At 38.0% G+C, this 21,841-nt stretch overlaps 1 protein-coding gene across 2 annotated transcripts in view; it reads left to right on the top strand.

The window, feature by feature from the left end:
• The window catches only part of ARHGAP42 (Rho GTPase activating protein 42), a 246,678-nt gene extending 242,690 nt beyond the window's left edge, over positions 1-3,988 (top strand). For both annotated transcript variants that reach the window (XM_054592485.1, XM_054592486.1), the window contains exon 24: positions 86-3,988. In XM_054592485.1, the coding sequence (XP_054448460.1) occupies positions 86-174 (89 nt within the window). In that variant the 3' untranslated portion in view covers positions 175-3,988. The remainder of the gene's footprint in view (positions 1-85) is intronic.
• The last annotated feature ends 17,853 nt before the right edge of the window (positions 3,989-21,841 follow it).

A 21,841-nucleotide genomic window follows, 5' to 3' on the forward strand; every position in this document is an offset into this window, starting at 1 on the left:
GATGTAGATTCTTGCCTATTTGTATATGTAATTATTTGAAGCTAATGTTGACTGCGTGACATTCACTTTTTATTTTTTTTGCCAGTGTACCCATCAGTGGAACCAGGATGGTTGAAGGCAACTTATGAAGGCAAAACAGGACTAGTCCCAGAAAATTATGTTGTCTTCCTCTAATGTTATTTAGCGGATGGCAGTATCTTCATGGTATCCATGGTAACAAATAATAAGTGCTATGATTTTATCTGACACAGATATGGGGATCAGCCCACTAAATGAAAACAGACAATTTCTATCAAGTCCTACACCAGCAGACTATGTAGCTCCCTACTAATGGAAAAGGAAAAGAGAAGGTTAAATTGTTTGCCACTCTTTTTATTTTTTAGCTGGTTTCTTATTTAAAAGTATCTTTCTTTTTGATAACTAACTCTCCACATGTTTCCTCCATTACAATTGAGAATCTCAAATACTGTATAAGCAATTACATCCAAAAATTTGAAAAGCAGAAGTCTGATACAAGGATTTTGGAATCTGTCCTTAGCTCTCTGGCTTTCTCTGAGGAACCTTGAAATCATGACTTAAAAATGTATTTAAATTGTTCATTTATTATTTTTTCTTAAAAATATACTGCTCTTATACATGATTGTTTTGCTGGTCCTAAACATTTCAAGGAAATAAGTTTTTTTTTTAATGTAACTTTATTTTTGTTTACCAAGTAGATTATAATATTCAAAAGCAATGATGTATATGATGTGTGATGTCTGTAAATGAAGCCAAATTAAGTCATACACTGAGTCCACTTTGAACACTCCATCCAAAATTCCAGACACCTTCCATAGACTTTGAGCAGGGATCAGCAACCTGTTTCTGTAAAGGCCTAATAGTAAGCATTTTGTCCTTTGCAAGCCCGGTAGACTCCATCACAACACTTATCTCTGCCGTCCTGCAGGAAGCAGCCGTAGACAGTAAATAAATAGGCGAGCGTGGCTATGTGCCTATACAACTTTCTATATGGACCCTGAAATTTGAAGATCTTATTATCATGAGACACAAAATAGTCTTATTTGACTTTCTAAAATCCATTTTAAAATCTAAAAGCTGTTTTCAGCTGATGGGTCATACAAAAACAGGTGGTGGCAAGTCAAATGTGACTCGTGACTCATGGTTTGCTGACCCCTCGTTTAGAGGATATGTAAAAGTATCCTTATAACTTTGGGGTTTTTATGAAATTTTATTACATTAACATATAAATACTGATAAATCATACACACATATCCTCTGCTAGTAGCATTATAATGGCATCACTAGAGTATAGTTACCATAAGAGAAAAACAATTTAGAAGTGTAATATCAAGGCACACAACTTAAATTCTACTTGTAACACTAAAGTGTCAAAGAATTTTATTAATACCTAATTCTGGTTAATGAGAAATTCTCTACAAATGATAACGTTTTAAGACACTACTAGAGAAGCCATGCCTTCTGAAGTCTATGCTTAAACAGAATTTAAACGTAAAGGTACAGCATTCTTAAATTATTTAAACCACACAATTTTAAAATGGTTTTTATCATTTTTAGCAGGAATAAAATATGTACATGATTTTTTTAGGAATTCCACTGAATTTATAGAATATAGAAATTTAATACCCATTTATATATACCTTCAACATCTGGTCACGCATCAACCTTTATTTCTATTATCTCAGTAATTCTGATGTATTATTTCTATAACTATTTGCATGTGGCAAAGAGCCTTTCTTCTCGAGATTCCAAAAAGCTGGTTACCTGCCCTCTGACAGCCACAGTGCTGGCCCACGGGGCTCCGTTTTACCCTTACTTCAGAGTTCTCCACTGTACAGACACTCAGGTATTGACTGTGTAAAACTCTTTTTATGTGATACTATAACCTGTAATCTCAATCTCTTTTACTTTAAATTAATATTTTTAGAGTTAATAGATTACACGCCCTCACATACGCGTGTACACAACTATGCCTTGGAACATTTATGCTTTTAAAATTAAAAATGTAATAAGAGTGTAGAATTTAAAAACAAAGAGAATAGCAGTAGGTGGAGTCACAACCAGAAATAAATATCAGTGCATTGGAATGAAAAATATTTAATGTTATAAAAATTAGTAATATAATGAAAAAATCTGATAAATGTTGCTTTTTCCCTTTGCCTCCTGCTGTCCATTTTTGTACACAATAATGGGGTGTTGCTAAAGCTTCTCGATCTCTAGATCCTTGGTGGCCATTACTAGTGATAATAGCTTTGTTGACACCTTCAACTACCCTCTGCTGGAACAGAAGGTTGTCTTTCCAGTGTACCAGTTCCTTAGTCTGTACAACACTCAGTTTAAGCACCCTTGCCGTTGTCTGGCATCCTACCAGATTACAACCTCTTAAAGCAAATTGATTTTCTGCCAAAGACCAACTTGACTCCAAAAGGAGATTCAGAATTCTACTTCACTTGCTGCATAAGGAAATCTCACCCTTCATTTTATTTTAACACAGACCACAGTGTTCCTGCCTCTGAGTTGTCTGTGAGCTAATTCCCCTGATGCTCAGTCAGGAATTAAAGCTTTTGCTGTATACCATGTGGGTGTGAAGCTCTTTCTCCTGGTGAGGCATATCTTGTGGCAGGACTTGCTGTAGTCCCTTTTATTTTGAAACAAGCTACAAAAGTGCTTCTTCAAATTGCATTTCTGTTTGAAGTTTTAATCTATAAGATTTGTGAGAATGGCGCTTTTTTCTTCATACCAATTACACGTGTAACCAAGTCATGATCTTGTATTGGAGATAGATTAAAGCTGCTTTTCTCAAGAAATAAATTTCCTACAGATAAGGTTTTATTTATGAGCATTGGGAAAATCAGGATATGTGCACTGAATCACAATATTAGTAAAACAAGAAAGTAATGCCTGTTGTTGGAAGATCGCATTCAAAATTGTAATAGCACTTCAGTAATGAAACCTTAGCTTTCCAGAAACATTAAGTTATATTAGAATTGCTACATCCACATACTCCAAATATGCAATGTGGACACCCTAACCATTGGTTACACTATAATCAGTATGAAGATGAGATTGTTGAGTCAGTCATCCTGTGTCATGTAAAACTATCACCAAGAACAAAACACTTATGTATTTAACAAGTGACTCTTACTGTGCCATAACTACCAAGTTTAAAGAAATTAGTCTGTGAACTGAAGGCTTTTTCTGTTGTGTTATGTGAATATATATGCCCGAACTGTAGAATAATATTTGTATTCCTGTAAAGTCCATGAAGTATGAGGAAGTGCTTTCTGCTTGTTTTATGTGAGTGGTTTTGCTAATTGTACCAGCACTCTGTGCTTTCAAATATGAATGAGTGTAACCAGGTTCCTCAACAACGGCTTGATTGCTGGCCCTGTAAGGGATGGTAGAGAAACAAAAAAGGTACCTTACAATCCCAAACAATCCAGATTCCCAAATAGGAAGAATAAAGATACATAATGACTTGTTCTTATTCTAGATATTTGTTTTACATACTGTGGCATGCTTTTTACATTTCCCCTGTGTTGTAAGGAATATAAACCTGCCACCTTAATCCCGTGAAGCTCACACCCTGTAAACCTCACTCCCAGCCTCATTCTTTGGTCTGTGTCTGACATGAGAAAGGATATCATCCACATTGACACTGGGGTAGAGGAGCCCTGTAGAGCCTTTCTTCAAACAATGGCAATTTGTAGTGACCCTCCTACATTATGTATTGAGGGTACTTTCATTAGCATTTAAAACCCCAATTTAGGTTTTTTGGGTTTTTTTTTTAAACAAGCTACTAAAGTGCTTCTTCAAGTTGTGTTTTTGTTTGAAGTTTTAATCGATAAGATTTGACTGAAGTTAGAAGCAGGGCAATTCAGGAACAGATTTTGTTCTTTGGTTTTACAATTCATTTATAATTTGCAGCTGTTACTTTGAGCTAAAAACACTGGATGGGACCCCCCCAAAAAATATCTCCTGTTACAGAAAAATAAAACAGAAACTTGACAATTGTTCAGAAGTTATTTTGCTCTTGACTAATAGATGTTTTTCGCTTAGGATAGAAATTGCCGTTTAATTTTGCCTTCTACCTTTCTTCGTTATTTTCCAAAATCAAACACATTTTATAAATGAGGTTAATCTTTCTGAATAGTATATACCCTGGCTGTTTCCTGTTGATCCACAGACTTAACTCAGGTAATTATCAAGCAGTCTCACATCTTCTACACAGTCATCATATCCATCCATTATCACTAATATCTTCCTGCTTCCAATGTGCAGGTTCTACTTGGTAGTAACTTTGTACAAACCCAGATTTATTAATGACATGGACTTTTAGAGGATCAAATCAATAAACAGAATTTTTCATTTTTTGTAGGGCAGCTGCATCCACTGTTTTAAATAAGGAATCTCAAATAAGAATGTTGACAGCACTCAGCAAGCCATTGGCAGAAAACTGATCTGCAAATTCTAGGCCCATGTTCAGAAGGAGTTGTAGGAGGTAGGGAGTCTAATAGGTGATCCCTTCTCCCGCTGGCACTCATGAGGGAGATGCCAGGTTCAGAGCTGAATATTTCTTGATGCTACTGGGAGAGATGGAGTCTGTGAGTTTACTGAAGAGTCCCAGAAGGCAAGGCCCATTTACCATTATTACAGTACAGATAACCCTCCATCATCATAGATGATAGCGTACAGGGCTACATGAGGAACTGAAGTGTTGGAGGTGGATGGGGCTGAAGGTGCCAAGACCACCTTAATTAGAAGACCATCTCCCCTTTTGTATTTCCTGCCACTTTTCAGCAGTATTTCCCATGGTCTTTACCCTTCCGAGGCTGAGAACAACCCAGCTTTGCCTTGAATCCGCTGTCTCTTAGATTAAAATGTGCATTGTTTTGCATATGGCAGCATTGTTGCAGTTTTTATATCTGCCTCTGTATCCTCAGTCACGTCTTTTTTGTACAGAGCCCACTGCCTACACATGATTTATGCTTAAAATCTGAGATATCACCACATATTGAGAGCTGTGATTTCAGGAGTCTTCTTGAACTCTGAGCTGAAACCTGTACAAATATATAGGGAGTTTGTCAGGGAAGAAGACTGTTTTTTAAATTCAGAATTCTATTTATATACTGTTAAAATTTGAGGTACTATAGTTTATGTAAAAGTTGAATATTTAGATAATCATATTTCAGTACTAGGAATTTCTTTTCCAGCCATTAACATGACAAATTAATAAATATGATGAGAATGATTGTGAGTAACTTATCTTGTTGAAATTTTTGTTTATTTTGTAGTGTTTCTGTATTTATCTGCACTTTGTATGTGTGTGTATATATACACACATACATACTTACACAAACATGTAAATAACCTCATGTTACTCCTAATCTGAATTGCCACAATATATTTGATGTATATTTACACTGTATTTTAAATTACTTTAAAAATAAAAAATGTAAGCACATTTTAATTTAATCTCTGTGCTTGAAGACCTACTGTTTTTGAGGGCAGCTGTTGTGGATTCATATGGAGAAAAACCAAAGTTACAGGTACTGTGAATGGTCATCTTGGGTGTGGCTGAGTGCAAAATCATAGCAGAATTGATAGGTTTTTATTGACAATTGAACCATTCCTTGAGAAATTGGTATTAGGAAAGATCAGGAAAATGTTAATGTTGGTACCTATGAATAATGTAGATGTCTACAGCAGAAAGAAGTAACAAGGCCATAAACAAAATGTCAAATATAATAGGTGTGCAGGCTTACCTGAAAATATGTTTGCAAAAGTTGAAAAGTAGACTATGGAGAAAGTATCAACATACACATTCCCCTTTAGATTTTCATTAATTTTATGATGCTCTCGGTCACTATTTGACTTCTGGCTAAATTTTGCTTTTCTGTGTTAAAAAAAACAAGAATTGGATATGTATTTTGTGTTGCTAAATTGATTGTTAGAGTGCAGGAAATCACCTAGAAAAATCTAAGTCTGACAGGTTAATAACAGGTCCATTGGGCATACAACTTGATTTTCTCAGATGGATTGTAATTTTCATCAGCAGAAGAGAAATAATGAAATGATGACACAAAGATGTGGTCTCATCAAGATAGTGGTGTAGGTGTATGCGGTACTTGAATCCTCCCACAACCACACCAAAATTACAACTAGGCTATAGAAAAACTATTCATTCAGAACCACCATAAGTCTAGCTGAAAAGAAATCCTACAACTAAGCATATAAAAAGGAAGCCACAAGGACACTGGTAGCACAGGCAGAGACTCAGATCGGGCTGGTCCCACACCAATGTGTATCGGATAAAAATTGGGAGGGATGTCTCAGGTGCAGAGGTACACCCTGAGGAGCCCAGGGTTCCAGTCCCGCACCAGGCCCCAGAGCCCAGGGTTCCAGTGTTGGGAAGAGAAGTCCCCATAACTTGGCTGTAAAAACTAGTAGGGATTGTGGCTGAATTAGAGGCCTTCTGGAGTCCCAAGTGTTGCTCTTAAAAGGCCTGCACGTGGATTTACTTGCCCTCAGTTCAGCACTGGGGCAGCAGCTCGACAGGCACCAGGGACACAGGGGAAGAAACTGAGTTGTCAGGCACTGGGGCAAGAGCTGGAAGGGCAGCTTTCTCCCAGGCAGAAATGCTGAAAGAGGCCATAGTTCCTTTTCTGAGCTGAGCCTCCATCAACCTGGCTGACACTTAGTTCTGCCCTGGTGATTCCCTGAGGCCCTGTCCCACCCAAATTGTGGGCCCACCCAAGCCGTTTCCAGTGACTTTCATACAAATGGCCTATCTTGCATAGAAATGGCTCCACTTCAGATTATTCTAAAATCTCTCAAACAAGAAGCATCTAGTCTGTGTGCCATGTACCTACTGCTAGGTGGCCCCAGGCCTGACATTAACAGCAGCAGGCCTTGGTTTGTACCTTGGCCTTCCCTGAGCACCCCCAAGCCTAGCACAAGCATCAGCCATCTGCAGATCATGCTGTGAGCATTGGTAGCTCATGCTCAATGGCCCCCGGCAGGGCATCGGCAGCGGCTGACCTGGCTTGCCCCTCCAGGAGGACCCAGAGCCAACATGCCTGGTGGACAGCTTCAGACCACATTGAAGCTTCACCCAACATCCTCCCACAAGCAATATACTCAAGGGGTGAACGCAGCAGGCAATGCTAAGTCCTACTCTCTGTGGCCCACCCCTGCCCTGCTGATCCTCCACAGTGGTTGCAGCCTGTTCTTGCAGCCGATTACCCTCGGGGTAAATCCCTCCCATTGAGGTACCAACAGCGAACAAGTCTCGAGTACAGGAGGGTATACACAGCCCACATGAGCACCTGGAGTGCCCAGCTCACATGACAGAGGAGGCTGTGCCACTGGACCCTATAGGAAACCTGCTTATAAGGCCACTCTACCAAGCCTGGGGGACATAGCTCTACCTAATACATAGAAACAAACACAGGGAAGCAGCCAAAATGAGGAGACAAAGAAACATGGCCCAAATGAAAGAACAGTAGAAAACTCCAGAAAGAGAACTAAACAAAATTAAGACAAGCCACCTATTAGATGCAGAGTTCAAAACACTAGTTATAGGATGATCAATGAACTTAGGGGAAGAATAGGTGAACTTAGAACTTAAAGAGAGAAAACATAGGACAGCAGAGAACACCCAATCAGAATAGCAAAAATAAAAAGAATCCAAAAATTGAGGATAGGATAAGGGCCTTTGGGACAACTTCATGCATATTAACATTTGCATTATGGAGGTTATGGTTATGGGAGGAGGAAACAGCAAGGAATTGAAAACCTATGTGAAAAAAATGATGATGAAAAACAACCTGGTGAAGGACATAGACATGTAAGTCCAGGAAGTACAGAGTCCCAAACTAAAAGAGCCCTAAGAGACCCACACCAATATACATTATAATTAAAATGCCAGAGGTTGAAGACAGAGAGAGAACCTTAAAAGAAGCATGAGAAAAGTTATCTCCTTAGGAGCTGCCGTAAGACTTTCAGCTTTTTTCTTAACACAAACTTTGCAGGCCATTTGGAATTGGCAAGAAATATTCAAAGTAATGAAAACCGAAGACCTGCAACCAAGATTACCCAGCAATGCTATCATTTAGGATCAAAGAACAGATGAAGAATTTTGCAAGCAAGAAAAATCCAAAGGAATTTATCACCACCAAACAAATACTACAAGAAGTGTTAAAGGGTCTTCTTTCAGATGAATATGAAAACAAAGAAGAATAGGAAAAGAAAAAATATGAATAATAAAATGGCAATAAGTACACATTTATCAGCTATTACTTTAAATGGAAAAGATTAAATGTTTCAATCAAAAGACTGAATATAGAGGCTGAATGGATAACAAAACAAAACCCCTTCATATGCTGTCATATACAAGAAACTCACTTCAGATCGAAAGACACACAGACTGAAAGTAAAGGGATGGAAAAAGATATTTAATGAAAATAGAAGGAAACAAAAGCTGGGGTATTAGTACTTATACCAGACAAGATAGATTTAAAAAAAACAAAGCAAACAAGCAGAACAGAAACAGATTCATAGATACAGAGAACATTTTGATGGTTGCCAGATGGGAAGGAGTTAGGGAAATGGGTGAAAGGTGAAGAGATTAAGAAGTACAAATTGGTAATTACAGAATAGTCATGGGATATAAAGTATAGCATAGGAAATATAGTCAATAATATCGTAATTGTATGTGGAGTCAGATGGGTACTGGAAATATTAGGATGTAAGTTATATAATGTGTAATCACTGGATTATACACCTAAAACTAATATATTGTATGTTAACTGTAATTGAAAAGTTAAAAAAAATTTAATGTAAGAAAACATGGCACAAAGCCTGTTGAAATAAGATTAATGTGAATAATTTGCAGAATGATTAAGTAAGAAAGGATTGTTAGTGTGTTAGAGATTTGTGTGGAGCATACTGTTTGAGAATGTTGAGTTAGAAGGAATTGACCTACGTGAAACCCCTTACAACTGATATTTTAGAAATAATAAAAACAGTTCCCAACAGCCAAAGCTGGAATATTTTGAGGAATGTAGTAGTGGATAAATGGATTATAACCTAAACAATAAAATACCCATGTCTACACTAATATAAATGACAAATTTCATTTATATAAACAAATGTACAATAGGAGAGAAGAGACTAATATTCTTTATAGAAGAATTCCAAATAATTGTTGGAGTTTCATTACTCTTCCCCTTAAGGGGTAGGTTCACCATTCTCCATTTGAGGATGGGCTAGACTTAGTGACTAACTCCAAAAAAAAAAAAAATAGAGTGTGGAAAACTATTATAACTGCAGAGGAGAAGCCTGGCAGACACTGTCTTAACCAAGTGGTAAAACATTAACGTTAGCATTATCATGTAGTTATCTTGCAATCCATAATATGATGTGATAGAAGAGCATATCACTTCTGTTGTTTTCTTTCCCAAAACTCATAACTCTAGTCAAATCATAAGGAAAACATCAGACACACCCGGATGGGGGGCATTTTACAGGACAAATAGTAGGCTGGTTCTTCTCAAAACTGCCAAGGTCATGAATAATAAGAAAATGCTAACAAACTGTCACAGATCAGAGGAGACTTGGGAGACAGAAACCTAAGTACAATGTGGACCACTGGATTGGATCCCGGAAAGGAAAGAAAACATAAATGGTAAAACTGTGGTGTTCAAATAAAGTCTAAAATTAACAAAAAGTAGCCACAAGGTAGTGTCATGAACTGGGGACACCTTATCTCTTTTTCTTCTTGTTTTGAATTTAAGTTGCTTTTATTCAAGACCAATACACCCACTTGTTTCTCCACTGCATCGGGATCTGTGTGGGGGGATATGTCCCCCACCTGTCACTGCTGAGTCCTAGGCATTAGGTCAGTCAGAGCTTGGTATGTATTGGGCTCAGCTTCTTTCATTAAATGAGTGAATTCATTAATAAAAGTACAATGATTGTAAGCCTTTTCAGAATTTAGAGAATGCAGTTGCATCTGGGGTTGTTTTTGTGTCTATGTCTCCCTGTGCAGGAGTACTGGAACTCATTCTTTAACATTCTGTTAATGTGTGGTTCTACCCTGGAGTGTTCTGCATTGATGGAGAAAACATACCCCCCAAACACACATGAATATCATGTGTTCTTAAAGACAGAGATTAGACACAGGCTTACTCTTCTCATTGGTAAACCTATAAAAACTTGGTTGATGAAGCTGGATGATTTGAGAGTGATGTTGAAGAACTCAATTCTCTAAACCATTAAATATAAAATCATCTTAATTTTTGAAAATTAAGCTATGTTAACTTCAGAGTTGAATTTCTTAGGCCAAAGTAGTTGTGTTGTTAGAACTGAAATTTTGCACAACCAAAAATCAAGAAACAAAAGTCTTTCCCAAGTTTCTTATACAACAGTTTCTGCTATTCAAAAAAAAGAATGTGTGGATTAGAACATTTGAAACCTTTTTGTATGGCATACCCTTGGGAACACAAGTCTAAAAATACTAATTGAATGCTTACAAATGCTGTTTTGGGGTGTTTGGGGTGAATCAGCCACGCAAGGCACTCAGCAGAACTCTACTTACTGACAGGAATAAGTTATCTGAAACATTCTACCTCTCCAAATTGCCAGGAGCCAGTTCACTAAAAGGGATTCCCAGGGTCGGCCTGGGCTAGAGGGAGGAAAATGGTAACTATCTCCCAATCTCGTCATAGGTTTTAATGTTCACTGTGCCACCTATCTGTAAACAAGCAGACTTTTTCACAGAATGAGCCATAAGTTTCCCTGGAAACTTTCAGGCATTTTTGGAACAAGTGGAACAATTATATATTCCAATAAATTTTATTTAGAACCCAATACATTAAACAAATACAAGTCAAGCTGCCAGGGTGTGCTCCTACATGTGTGTTAGCATGTGCCTTCTCTTCCTCAGTCCAGGCCCACATCCTCTGTGGCATCTTCAGAGAAGCCTTAGGCTTACAAGAGCAAGGTTTGGAAATGACTAACTCAGTTCTGCTAATTAGGAAACTGAAGGTCATATTAACATGTTTTCAGCAGAATCATGGACCCCTATCTCTGCTATGATCTACCCACTAACTTTCTGAATATGTAGGGAGGACAGTCAACTTCTCATATGATCCTTAAAGAGTTTAACTTTCTTTAGGAAGGCTATGTCCCTTGATGGGTGTACATGAAGCAGGAAGACCAAAAATAAGTTTCAGCCAGCCTTGCTGTTAAATGAAGGAGAAAAAAGATTTTTTTTTTGGCATGAAAAATTTTGAAAATAGGTATAAAACATCTAGCCCAGTGCCTTTTACCTAGTAGGTGTTAGTGAGTAGCAATTATTATTAAGGACTTTAGGGGTTTTATAGTCAAATTTGCAACTTTCTGATGCAAATGGCAGAAGAATCAGGGAACCTTAAACTGCAGTAATAGAAGTTAAATAATGGCTCCCAAGTTTTTGGTACATAGCCACAAATCTCATGTCCTCCCCTACGCTGTCACACAATCCTTTGATCCAACCATTAGCCACAGTCACTGAATGTGAAAAGAAAACAGACTGAAAGTTTAATTTCTCTGACTTAACCCAATGTAACCTAGTTGGTCCAGGCAGAGTTTGGACCAAAGCCCAGCGCGCTGCTTTGAAATCCAGTGCTCTCTACAATGAACCACCTTTTTACTACGCTAAGTGGAGAATGGTAAAGCTTTATGTACCACTACACTTGAGAGAAGTCTTTCAAGCTCAACTTTTTCCAGAAGAAAGATGAAGGTGAGTGAGAAGACTGGAAGCCCTATCCTGTGACTATGTTTTACACCAGTGTGTTGCTACTTCAGGTGTGATCTTTGGACTGCTTAAGAGTTGATTAGAAATGCAGAATCTCAGAACACCTGAATCAGAATCTGCATTGTAACAAAATTTCAAGATGATTTGCATAAACAATACAGTTTGAAAAGCACAGACCTTTGAGGCCTTTGGGGGTATCTGAGGGCAAGAAAAGACAGGTCTTATGTCTTCTTATTTCAAAGGCCAAAAATGAGACCTTTTAAAAGAAGTCTCAAAAAGTAAGACTCGGGTTTAAAAAAGTAATTGTATCACATAGCCTTCTAAAAATAGAACTCAGGAGCAGCTTTTCATCACAGGGAGTGTTGAAGTGTGTCTGGATGATTGACTGTTTATCAGGATTTCGCACGGAGAAATAGAAAAATTCAATGGCTATTTAGACAAGCCTCACAAGACAATTACTGAGCTCCAGGACTCATGCAAGTCATTGGAGGTCTTGAGTAAATTAGATATTCTTTCTTTCAAGAGGTTCGTGATTTGGTCGGTGTCGGGGGTAACAGATAATTAAAAGTCAGTGAAATATACCGTAATATGATAACATGCTAAAGAGTAAGTATTAGGTGCTAAAGGTGGTGCAGAGACAGGGCACTATTTTGAATTCAGGAAATGGAAGAAATGATGACAAAGAAGATCAGTTGGATGCAGAGACAGAAATGTGAGTGATTGTACCTGGGCAGATGATGTCATCATGCAACCAAGTTTGGCCGAAGTGAGAAGCCGAAGGGAACAGGGCTCTCCGCAGTAGGCTGAGGTTCCACCTTGCACAGAGGAGGGGGCTGATGGAGGGTTTGGGGAGAGGGAAGGAATAAAATGGGTAATGGTGAAGGGATGAGAAGAGCTGCATTTATTCTTTTTTCATGTTTTCGCCCTTTCAACAAACATAGTGCCAAGCACTATTCTAGTGTATCACCATTTTAAAAGAATAAGACATAGTTTTTGTTCTTGAGGAATTCATGGCTCAGTGAGGGAGACAGACATAAGGATTAAAAACAGCATTGCAAACGAGGTAGGTATGACAGAGGCATAAGGTGTAAAAGGAATAACGATAACCCCAGGGTTTAGAGAGAAAAAAAGGCAGGTGGGGAACCCAGAAGGTTTTACACCCGAAAGGAAACATCCTAAATAGACCTTAAAGGATAGGACATCCCGAGGGGATGAAGGTAGTGAAGATCCAGAGCCTAAACACTGAATGGGGTTTCTCATGGATTAAAACTTGCACTGATGTATTGGCATGAGATTGTGGAGGGACAGGATGCGGTAAAAATAAGCCGGATTGCTTGTGTGAGGGCCAAAATGAGGAGGTTGGGAGGGTATGAGGAGGAGAAGGGCAGGGCCAGGCTTACCTTGAGGAAGACTGGAATGGAGGCAGGAATGTGAGTGTGTGCGCTGAGCACTGCGGGAGTGGGGCTGGGAGGCAGGGTTGCATCAACCCTAGAAACGATGAACAAGGTCAGAACAAGGAAATGACTCACTTCAGAGGTCAAACTGACATGACATGGCCACTGTTTTGAATGAGTAATTAAGGAGTTTCAAATGTGTCTCAGATGTCTGTTGGGTGTTGAGGAATGATCAGCAATAAAACAAAGAATGAGCCTGCCTAAGTCATAATACAAAAAATCATGAAAAACAATAAATAATTTTAAGTCATCAAATTTTGGCATAATTTGTAACAATAGGCAACTGAAACAATAATTATGAGACCATAACATTGGAAATCCCTGATCTCTTCTGGTTTGTCGCTGAGTATAATCAAGATTGTTTGTTGTTTCCCAATGATCTCAATGTTCTCCTTTTTTTGCAGAAAAATAGAAACCCCAAATTTTAGCGAGTCCCACAGCAGCTCAGGATAAAGGTGTTACATTTTCTAGTCTCTTTTAGTGTTATATGTGGCCATGTGACTAAGTTCTAAGCAATGGAAAAGGAGAATATATACATATAACTTCTTTGTGGGTCCTTAAAGATAGAAGGCAAGATCTTCTTTGCTGCTTTCCTTTATCCTGCTGCTTGGGAGATTTTGTACCACACAAATAGGTGCACTTTCTAGGTCTGAGGGAGTAATACATTAGAAGTATGGGTTCCTGCACAATTTCATGGAGCGGAACTGCTGTCCTGCTAGACTGTCTGCTTATTACATGAAAGGAGAACAAATAATTTGTTTAAAATCTTTGTTCTTTGTTACATGCAGCTGCATTTGTGGTCTAACATATTTGGCTTTTGCAGACCTGCAGATCTAGGAGGCAGTGAGGCCCGGGAGAAAGGATACAAGGGCTGCCCTAGTAGCTCTCCATGAAGTCAAAAGTACTGCCAAGGGACTAACTTGGAAGTAGGTATGATTGGCTGCTTAGCTTGGCAAGTTAGTCACTAGCAAGGGTAATCCTCCTCACAGGAGAAGAAGATCTGTGTCCTCCAGCTGAGTGTATATAACTTCAGTGTGTGCTAAATTCAGGCAATGGATTCTGGATCTTATCACATTCAGAAGTCTGCATCACACCCCACCTTATAATTTCAGCAAAGCATGTCATACCTAGGTTGCGTCTGTCTGCTACCTGGTTGTGGTCCACCAGACTGAGGGCTCCATAAAATCACATTCTATGGGCTGGACAGGAGCTCTGAATCGCTTGCCTACCCCAAATCGGGCCTTCCTTCTTTCTACATGAAACTTAGATTGTGTTTAAGGTGACAATATATCCAGTTGAAGAACTGTATTTCCCAGACTCCTTTGCAATATGGAGATTATCCAATACAGTTTCTGCCACTGTGATATAAGTAAAAGCCATAACTGGAAAATTTCTGTGAAAGTTTTGTTTTCTTATAATGTATTACCCTTTCTTCCTTGTTATCTTTCTCTTATTCTTCCTGCCTGGGAAAAATGGATAAAAGGCTGGGGGTGGAGCAAACATTTAGTGACCATAAAAATGAAAGCAAGAAGGCACCTGAGACATTTGTAGCATCATGAAACCAGGACTGACTAACTCCAGATTGTGCTATTTTGTGAGAAAAGAAACCCACATTTGGTTGATCACTGTAGTAGAGTTTCAGTTGCAGTCAGCCAAATGAAATAACTTGCTTCCTCATCATTTTACTAGACCAAATCATTTGCAGAAGAATATCAATCATAGAAAAATGCCACACTTAACATACATAGTGGCTGAGTATTGCTAATTTCACCTGTGTCTTTCAAGGAAACTGAAACTCTGATATAGAAGGGTCTATGCTTGTGAGATATGACAACATATATGTTTCTGTACATTTATTTCACATATGGTATGTAAATGTACACATTTTATACCTTCAGGGAGTAATATTTCTTCTCATTTATGTGTTCAGAAGCTAAAAATCACCGATCTAATGATATATTATAGGTTTTAAACTTTTTAACCTTAAAAATGAATGTTTTATTCATAATAATGACTTTCATTTATGATTCCATGAGTATACAATGGATCTGCTTTAAAAGGTATGCATTTCAGCAAATGGCTCATCTAGATACAGTGCATTCTATATGGTGAATGCTTTCTCTATCTATTGTTAAATACTTTGCAGAAGGCTGTCCTACGTGGGATAGAGAAGAGAAACTCTTGGACAGAAAAACCAAGGGAAATGTTGGAGTAGGAAAAGCTTGACTTGGGGACCACGGGGATGGGGGGGGAAAGGACATTTAGGGATAGCAGTGAGACAGAGTTGAGGGGCTCTGTAGAAGGCCCCTGCAGAGGGAATGCTGCTGCTTGTGACCAAAGACTGTTATAAAGCACTGAGCACACGTGGAGGCTCAGAAGGAACAGGAGAACTTTTTAAGCAAGAACATGAGTGAGTGTCCAGGAGGGGTCGGAGCCCCACTTCCCGCTCTCAGTTCAGTGATGGTCCCTGCAAAGCCTCAATTCACACATTATCAAGGGAGACATTAAATTCTCATTGGCTTGACATAACGTTTCAACTTTCTAATCTCTCAGCGTAAATTGTATTTTATTCTTTCTCCTACTTATCTAAGTATAAAACATGCTTATTCTTGTGGATATTTTGTTCTTACAACTTCACACTGGTCAACAGGAATTGCAATTTAATGGGTGTGGGGCTGGGCTTGGAGTCAGAAAACCTGGTTGGAATCCTGATTAAGCCATAGACCTTATTTTTGTGCAACTCTTACCTATAATCCTCAGTTTCCCATTTGGAAAGTAGAGATAGTATCTATCTTACAGTTGGTTGCAAATCATTTTATAAAATAGTGTACGGCTCTTCTCACAGCACTTTCCAATGAAATTAAAGGGATGAAAGATAGAAACATCGAATGGGGGTGTGGCCAAGACAATGCAGGTTAGCAGGGCCCTTACATGCAAATGCCTACTAGTCAAGGCGGGTCATATACAGGTATGAAGTCGGCCAAGTAAGGCTGTGCTGTTTTAAAGAGCACTGGCCCTGAAAAGCAGACTTATTAACCGCCTACTGATTGTTGTCATACAAAAATGCAGGCTTAGAATTTCTGATTTTTAAACAGTTGCCAGAAACCTCGGTGTTTCTGTGTAATCTCTTGCAAATTGAAAACAATGGCAAATATTTTAGTATGTTCAATGATTTGTTGGTCCAAACACAATTCTGTAGGTAGCTAGTTTGTAATCTTTGGGTTCTAGTGAATTTTAGGAAATTTTCTTTCCTTCCGGCTGAAGAATAGGTACTCTTAGATGAGGAAATTTGCAAATGCCTGAGGCTCTTCGCGCCAGCACAGCTTCCTCATTTACCTTACAAGTAGTCAGGCTCCATTCAAAAAACAAAAAATCCCTTTCTGAGGTTGAACATGGACAGCTGATAATAAACAGAGGAGCTCAGCACAATCTAAAGGTGCTGAGAAGTTGCATTATTTCCTTGAAACAAGGAGTGGACTAAGGAAATATTGGCTCTGTGTCTGAAGTAAGGATGATTGGATATGGCCAGGAAGTAACCAAGAATGTAAACATTTAAAAGAGGTCATCTCAAATAGTCTCATTAGGATTTCAGAAAAAAAGAAACATGAATAGTTTACCCAATGTCCAGTGTCTTTTAGTCTGAGATCCTTAGGTGCAGAACCAGTTGCAGTCAATATCATTAGTTCTCTGTGAATATAAAACACATTTATTGTAATCTTATTGCCTGGACATTTTAATCCTGATCTCTATTTTTTGTTGTTTATTTTTAGGAACGTCACCTTAGGGGAAACATGAGTTTTCTCTGCTGTTGCTTTGTTTTGAACAGGGAGGCCACATTTTTATGCTGATGTACAATTTGCAAGTGTTTCTCTAAACATGGATTAAATCTATTAGAATCAAATCTTTGAAAATCCAAATTCCTCATGGTGTGGAATTGCTTGTTTCTGCGTGGGACTGGCGCAGTTATGGGGTGGGGGGTAGACATTGCAAGGGAAAGGAGATGCTGATTCTGTTCCAGGTCCAGTGCTAGTCTGTCTCCTGTGAGAATATCATTTCCAGTAAGTGGATTTCTGGGACGTTTCCCATTCAAGGGAAGAAGCTCTGTAGGCTGCTTATTTCTTTCTTCATACAACAATAGAAGGGCTCAATAATAAAGAAGAAACTTTCTGTTCTCTGGATGAGAATGTCTCTATCTTTACATTTTCACAGAATTCTCCTGCTTGCAATTCTTATTTTTTTTACTCTTTCAAGAGCCACCCTATGTTGATGGTTGTACCCTACCAGTATATTATCTTACAGGGAGGGGGCAGATAGAGTCACAGTTAAACTCTGAAGATGCACTTTCTGGATTTGATCCTGATTTCTTAAACCTCAGTATCCTAACTTGCCTCAGAGATTGTTAGTATTACATAATACCTAGTCCTTAATGAAGAGTAGGTATTATTATTACTAATAATATTATAATTAGTTCCTTATATCTACCCCGGAAAATAGGTGTTATCTAAATTTTACAGATGTGGAAACAATTTAAGAAATGCAATAATAGGAAACTATAATAGTCCCTGATTGGTGTGGATTGGTGGGTTGGGTGTCGTTCTGCAAACCAAAAGGTCTGGTTCAACTCCTGGTCAGGGCAGATCACATGCCTGTGTTGCAGGATAAGCCCCCAGTTGGGGACATGTGAGGGGCAACCGATAGATGTTTTTCTTGCACGTCTATTTTTCTCTCCTTCTCTTTCTCCCTTCTTTCCCCTCTCTCTAAATAAATAAATAAATTTCTTTTAAAAAAAGAAACTACAATAATCTTGATTTCCCTTTATTTTTTTCTTCAGAACCAGTGCCTCTCTTGGGAAGTTGCTGATTTTTGGTGGTTCTTTTAGCCTCAGTTAAGGAATAGACGTTCCACTAAGATGATAATTTTCCTTTTCATGGTGATGCCAGAACTAGGCTGATGGCGTACTTGGGTTCTTGGTTGTAGCAAGTGATTTGGTTTAAAAAAATGCAGTTCAAAATATATACTTAATAGGTGTGCATTCCAGGTACAGGATCAAAGACACTAAATGAGAACCTTCTGTGGTTCTAACACTGCTGGGTTGCATGGCAAAGATGAAGAAACATAGTTTCAAATACCAGATTTCCAAAACTAAGAATACTTGTTTAACATTTTTTCAGTTTTTTTCAAAACTTCTAGAAAACAATTTAATAGGTTAAATCTCTGTAGTCTGAGCTTCCGACTCCAGCCAGTGACTCTAAACAGTTCAGAACAGTGATTTTTTATTGTTTTTCAAACTAACCTGCTCTAAAAAGGAAGAGGCTAGTGTAACCTCTAAGCAAATGTGGAGCTTAGAGACAGCAGGGAAACAGGCCAAGAGAGTGGCGGAGACCACATGTTCCCCTCCAGCCCAGCTATTGCTTTTGATAAGGTATTCCACCTCTCTGAGCTGAAGTGTCAGCACTTCAAAAATGTGTGGTAATAAATGCTTGCTTTCTGGGGATGCTTTTCCAGACAAGATAATGTACATGACCTAGTGATTGTGGGAACTTTTCAAATGATAGAGATCAATACAAACATGGGGAGTTATTAATAGTTCAGCTCCAGCTTGAAAGCAGCATAGAAGGCAAACTAAGTTAAATTTTTATTCTAACTGTATAAAAATTCCTATAGACATTACTTAGGGGCATATTTGAATTACTATTTCTATTTCATTGTAAAATTTAATACCTATTTTGTTCTTATCTCTGATGATTTACACCCCAAAGGTACCTGAGTCTTGTTAGGAATGAAATAATAATACTCTTGTAAATACAATGTTAATACATACATAGAAAAAAATAGTATGAGGTAAGGAGGGAAGTCTTTAAATATTTAGATTACAAATGTATTTAAATTTTAAAAATTCTTACCCAAGCTAAGAATCTTATGTGCTAAAACATTTCCACTCTTAATAGATATTTCATGCAAAATTTTAATAAAGCACCATCTTTAGGAGAAACCACATTGACCAAGGAGTACTTACCCTCTTGTTCTCAGCAAAGTCTCTCTATTGTCCTTTAGTCTTTTGTGTCCGTTTTCTCTGGCTGCCATATTTAAAAAGGTCTTCATAGGAAGAAGAGATTCATTTCATGTTGTGAGGATTAAGAAGGTCATCATGGGGAAGGAAATTTTGATTTAACCTTTGAATAAAGAAAAAGATTTAAAAGACAAGTAACAAAGAAGAGGAGAAAGCACTCCCTGTCAATGATAAAATATAGATAGGTAAGTATTTTGACATAGGAGATTTTTACCATTGATTTCATGGTTCTTATTTCCCTCTACCTGTTTTAACCTTAAGAATTATACCTAACTTAGGATGTCTTATTTGTATAATTTACCTGGTCACATGGGCAATTGACATATATTAAAACTTACTTTTATGCAGCCAAATGTAAGTATTACTTGAATTAAAGTACTTATGAAAAGCACATTTCTAATTGAGCCACTTCTTTTTGACCTTTAAGAAGAATGAAGGAAACAAAAAACAAAAATAACCCAGCACAACTCACCAAAAGCTCCAGGGATAAAACTGGTGGTAGGTGCTGGTTGGCCACATGGAACTCTGGGCTGCGTCTGATTCACTCTGGACTATACTCGGACCTTCAAAACCTGACTCACTGTGTCCTCAAACCTCTCAAAGGTGAAAGGCAAGGTTCCTCGCTGATTTCCTCTAAAACTCCTAAAGATTTAAATTCATTATGCAAAGGACAAAGGAATGGTCGCAGCCCTTTCTTGCCCCAGGGCCTGTTATTTGTAAGATGTATGGACACTTCTAAAAAATAAACAAAAATTATGGACTCTCAAACACATTTGCTGCCTCATTTATCTCTCTAGATCTTAAACAGATCTCTAAGAAATAAATATGAATTTATGTAGAAGTATTACCAGGGTCTTCCTGTGGATGTGAATGCTTCAATATGTGCAACACTTTGAATCTCATTGGAAAATATTTGTACCTTCTCTTATACTTGTAATGGAAGAGACATTAAACTTTAATAATTCTCAAACAATTTCTAGCCATACTTACTATAATCTACAAACATTTAATCCTTCCAAAGAAACTTCATTAACCTAAATTCCAAGACGTTACCACCCAAATACCTTCTCCAAAAGCCTCATGCCTGATATCAAAAATAGGCCTTTTCCTATGGATGGGTGAAGTGTGCTTTCTTTTAATAGACAAATGTCCCAGGAAGGTGTATTCTTTTATTTAATTCTTGGAGTATTGATTGCTCAGCTACTTCCTAATGAGGCCGTGCACTGAGCATGGGTTTGCAGGGAGTGAGTGTGGACAGGTACAGGTATGCAGCAAACAGGCTGGGCTGAGGGAAGGCTAGCGCAGCCTGGGGCTGGCTCAGTTCACAAGGGCCTTGCAGACATGGGGCAGATTCCCTAGGGAAGAGTAGTAGACAGCTAAGCAGTTATGGGTGAAAAAATAAGTCTTTACTTTCATAACTCTCTCTGGTATCACATCTGCATCTTTGGGTGGCATTTTAAATGTATTCTTCAATTCTTTGGCAATAGTGTGAAATTAGCTAGCATTCAATTGTATTTACAGTACAACCTAAAAAGCTCAGCTAACCCAGAGCCAGCCACTTCCTTTGCCAAAGTTCACATTGTACTCTTGATATAAACATGCAAAGATTCATGGGAATGCTTATTGACCTTCAGATTTAGAACACAGAGAAGACTTAAAAGTACTGTACATAGGAAGCTGAAACCTTTGTTAATGTAATTGAGAAGCTGAGTTGTTATATTTTCTTTCAACTGCTTTTCCTGGCAGTGAATTAAGTATGACCTTATAAGGGACCAGTTTGCTATGAGACTCTCCCACCACCTTAGTGCATGTGCACTCTCTCTATTCTCTCTATTCCCTCTCTCTCTCTCTCTCTCTCTCTCTGTCTGATGTTCTCATAAAGTGAGTTGCTACTCTGTTGATTTACTGTAGTTTGAGTTCCTCAGATGTTGAAATTTTTGTTTGGAAAGGAAACATAAAAATAAGTCATAATAGTAACAACAGTTTTGAGAAAGAAACAACTGTTAAATAATTCATAAGTGGAATGCCCTTGCAGATGACTGCAGGGTCAAGATTTATTTACTGTGGCATTTTTAATGTAATATTACCTATTTAATGTTTTCAAGTTTTAAGTTTTCTTTTCTCATTCAATATTTCCTATTGTTCTCATTTAACATTGTTTTAATGATGCTGTCAAACAATGGTAGTTTTCCTACTTAAGATTCTTAAACTCCTTTCTTGTTCAATTAACTTTACTGTAGTTTTTAAAAAATAATATGAAGTTCTCAAATAGATGTTTTCTATTTTTATTGGCTTTTTCATTACCTTTGTCTGAAGAAAGTTTGCACCTATGAGGGCTATCATGCTATGACTTTGACTTGCTATTTCCCTCGTTGTCAACTATCCGGTCCGAGCACACCCAGCTCCAGACTAGGTTCCTTTGGTCTACACTAGCCCTTCTCTTCCCTGAACTCTAAAACTAGAAGGAAAGCATATAATGTAAGATTTATTAATATTATG

Source organism: Pteronotus mesoamericanus, unplaced genomic scaffold, assembly GCF_021234165.1.
Source record: "Pteronotus mesoamericanus isolate MK-2021 breed Mesoamerican mustached bat unplaced genomic scaffold, CSHL_Meso_final scaffold_36, whole genome shotgun sequence".
NCBI classification, from domain to species: domain Eukaryota; kingdom Metazoa; phylum Chordata; class Mammalia; order Chiroptera; family Mormoopidae; genus Pteronotus; species Pteronotus mesoamericanus.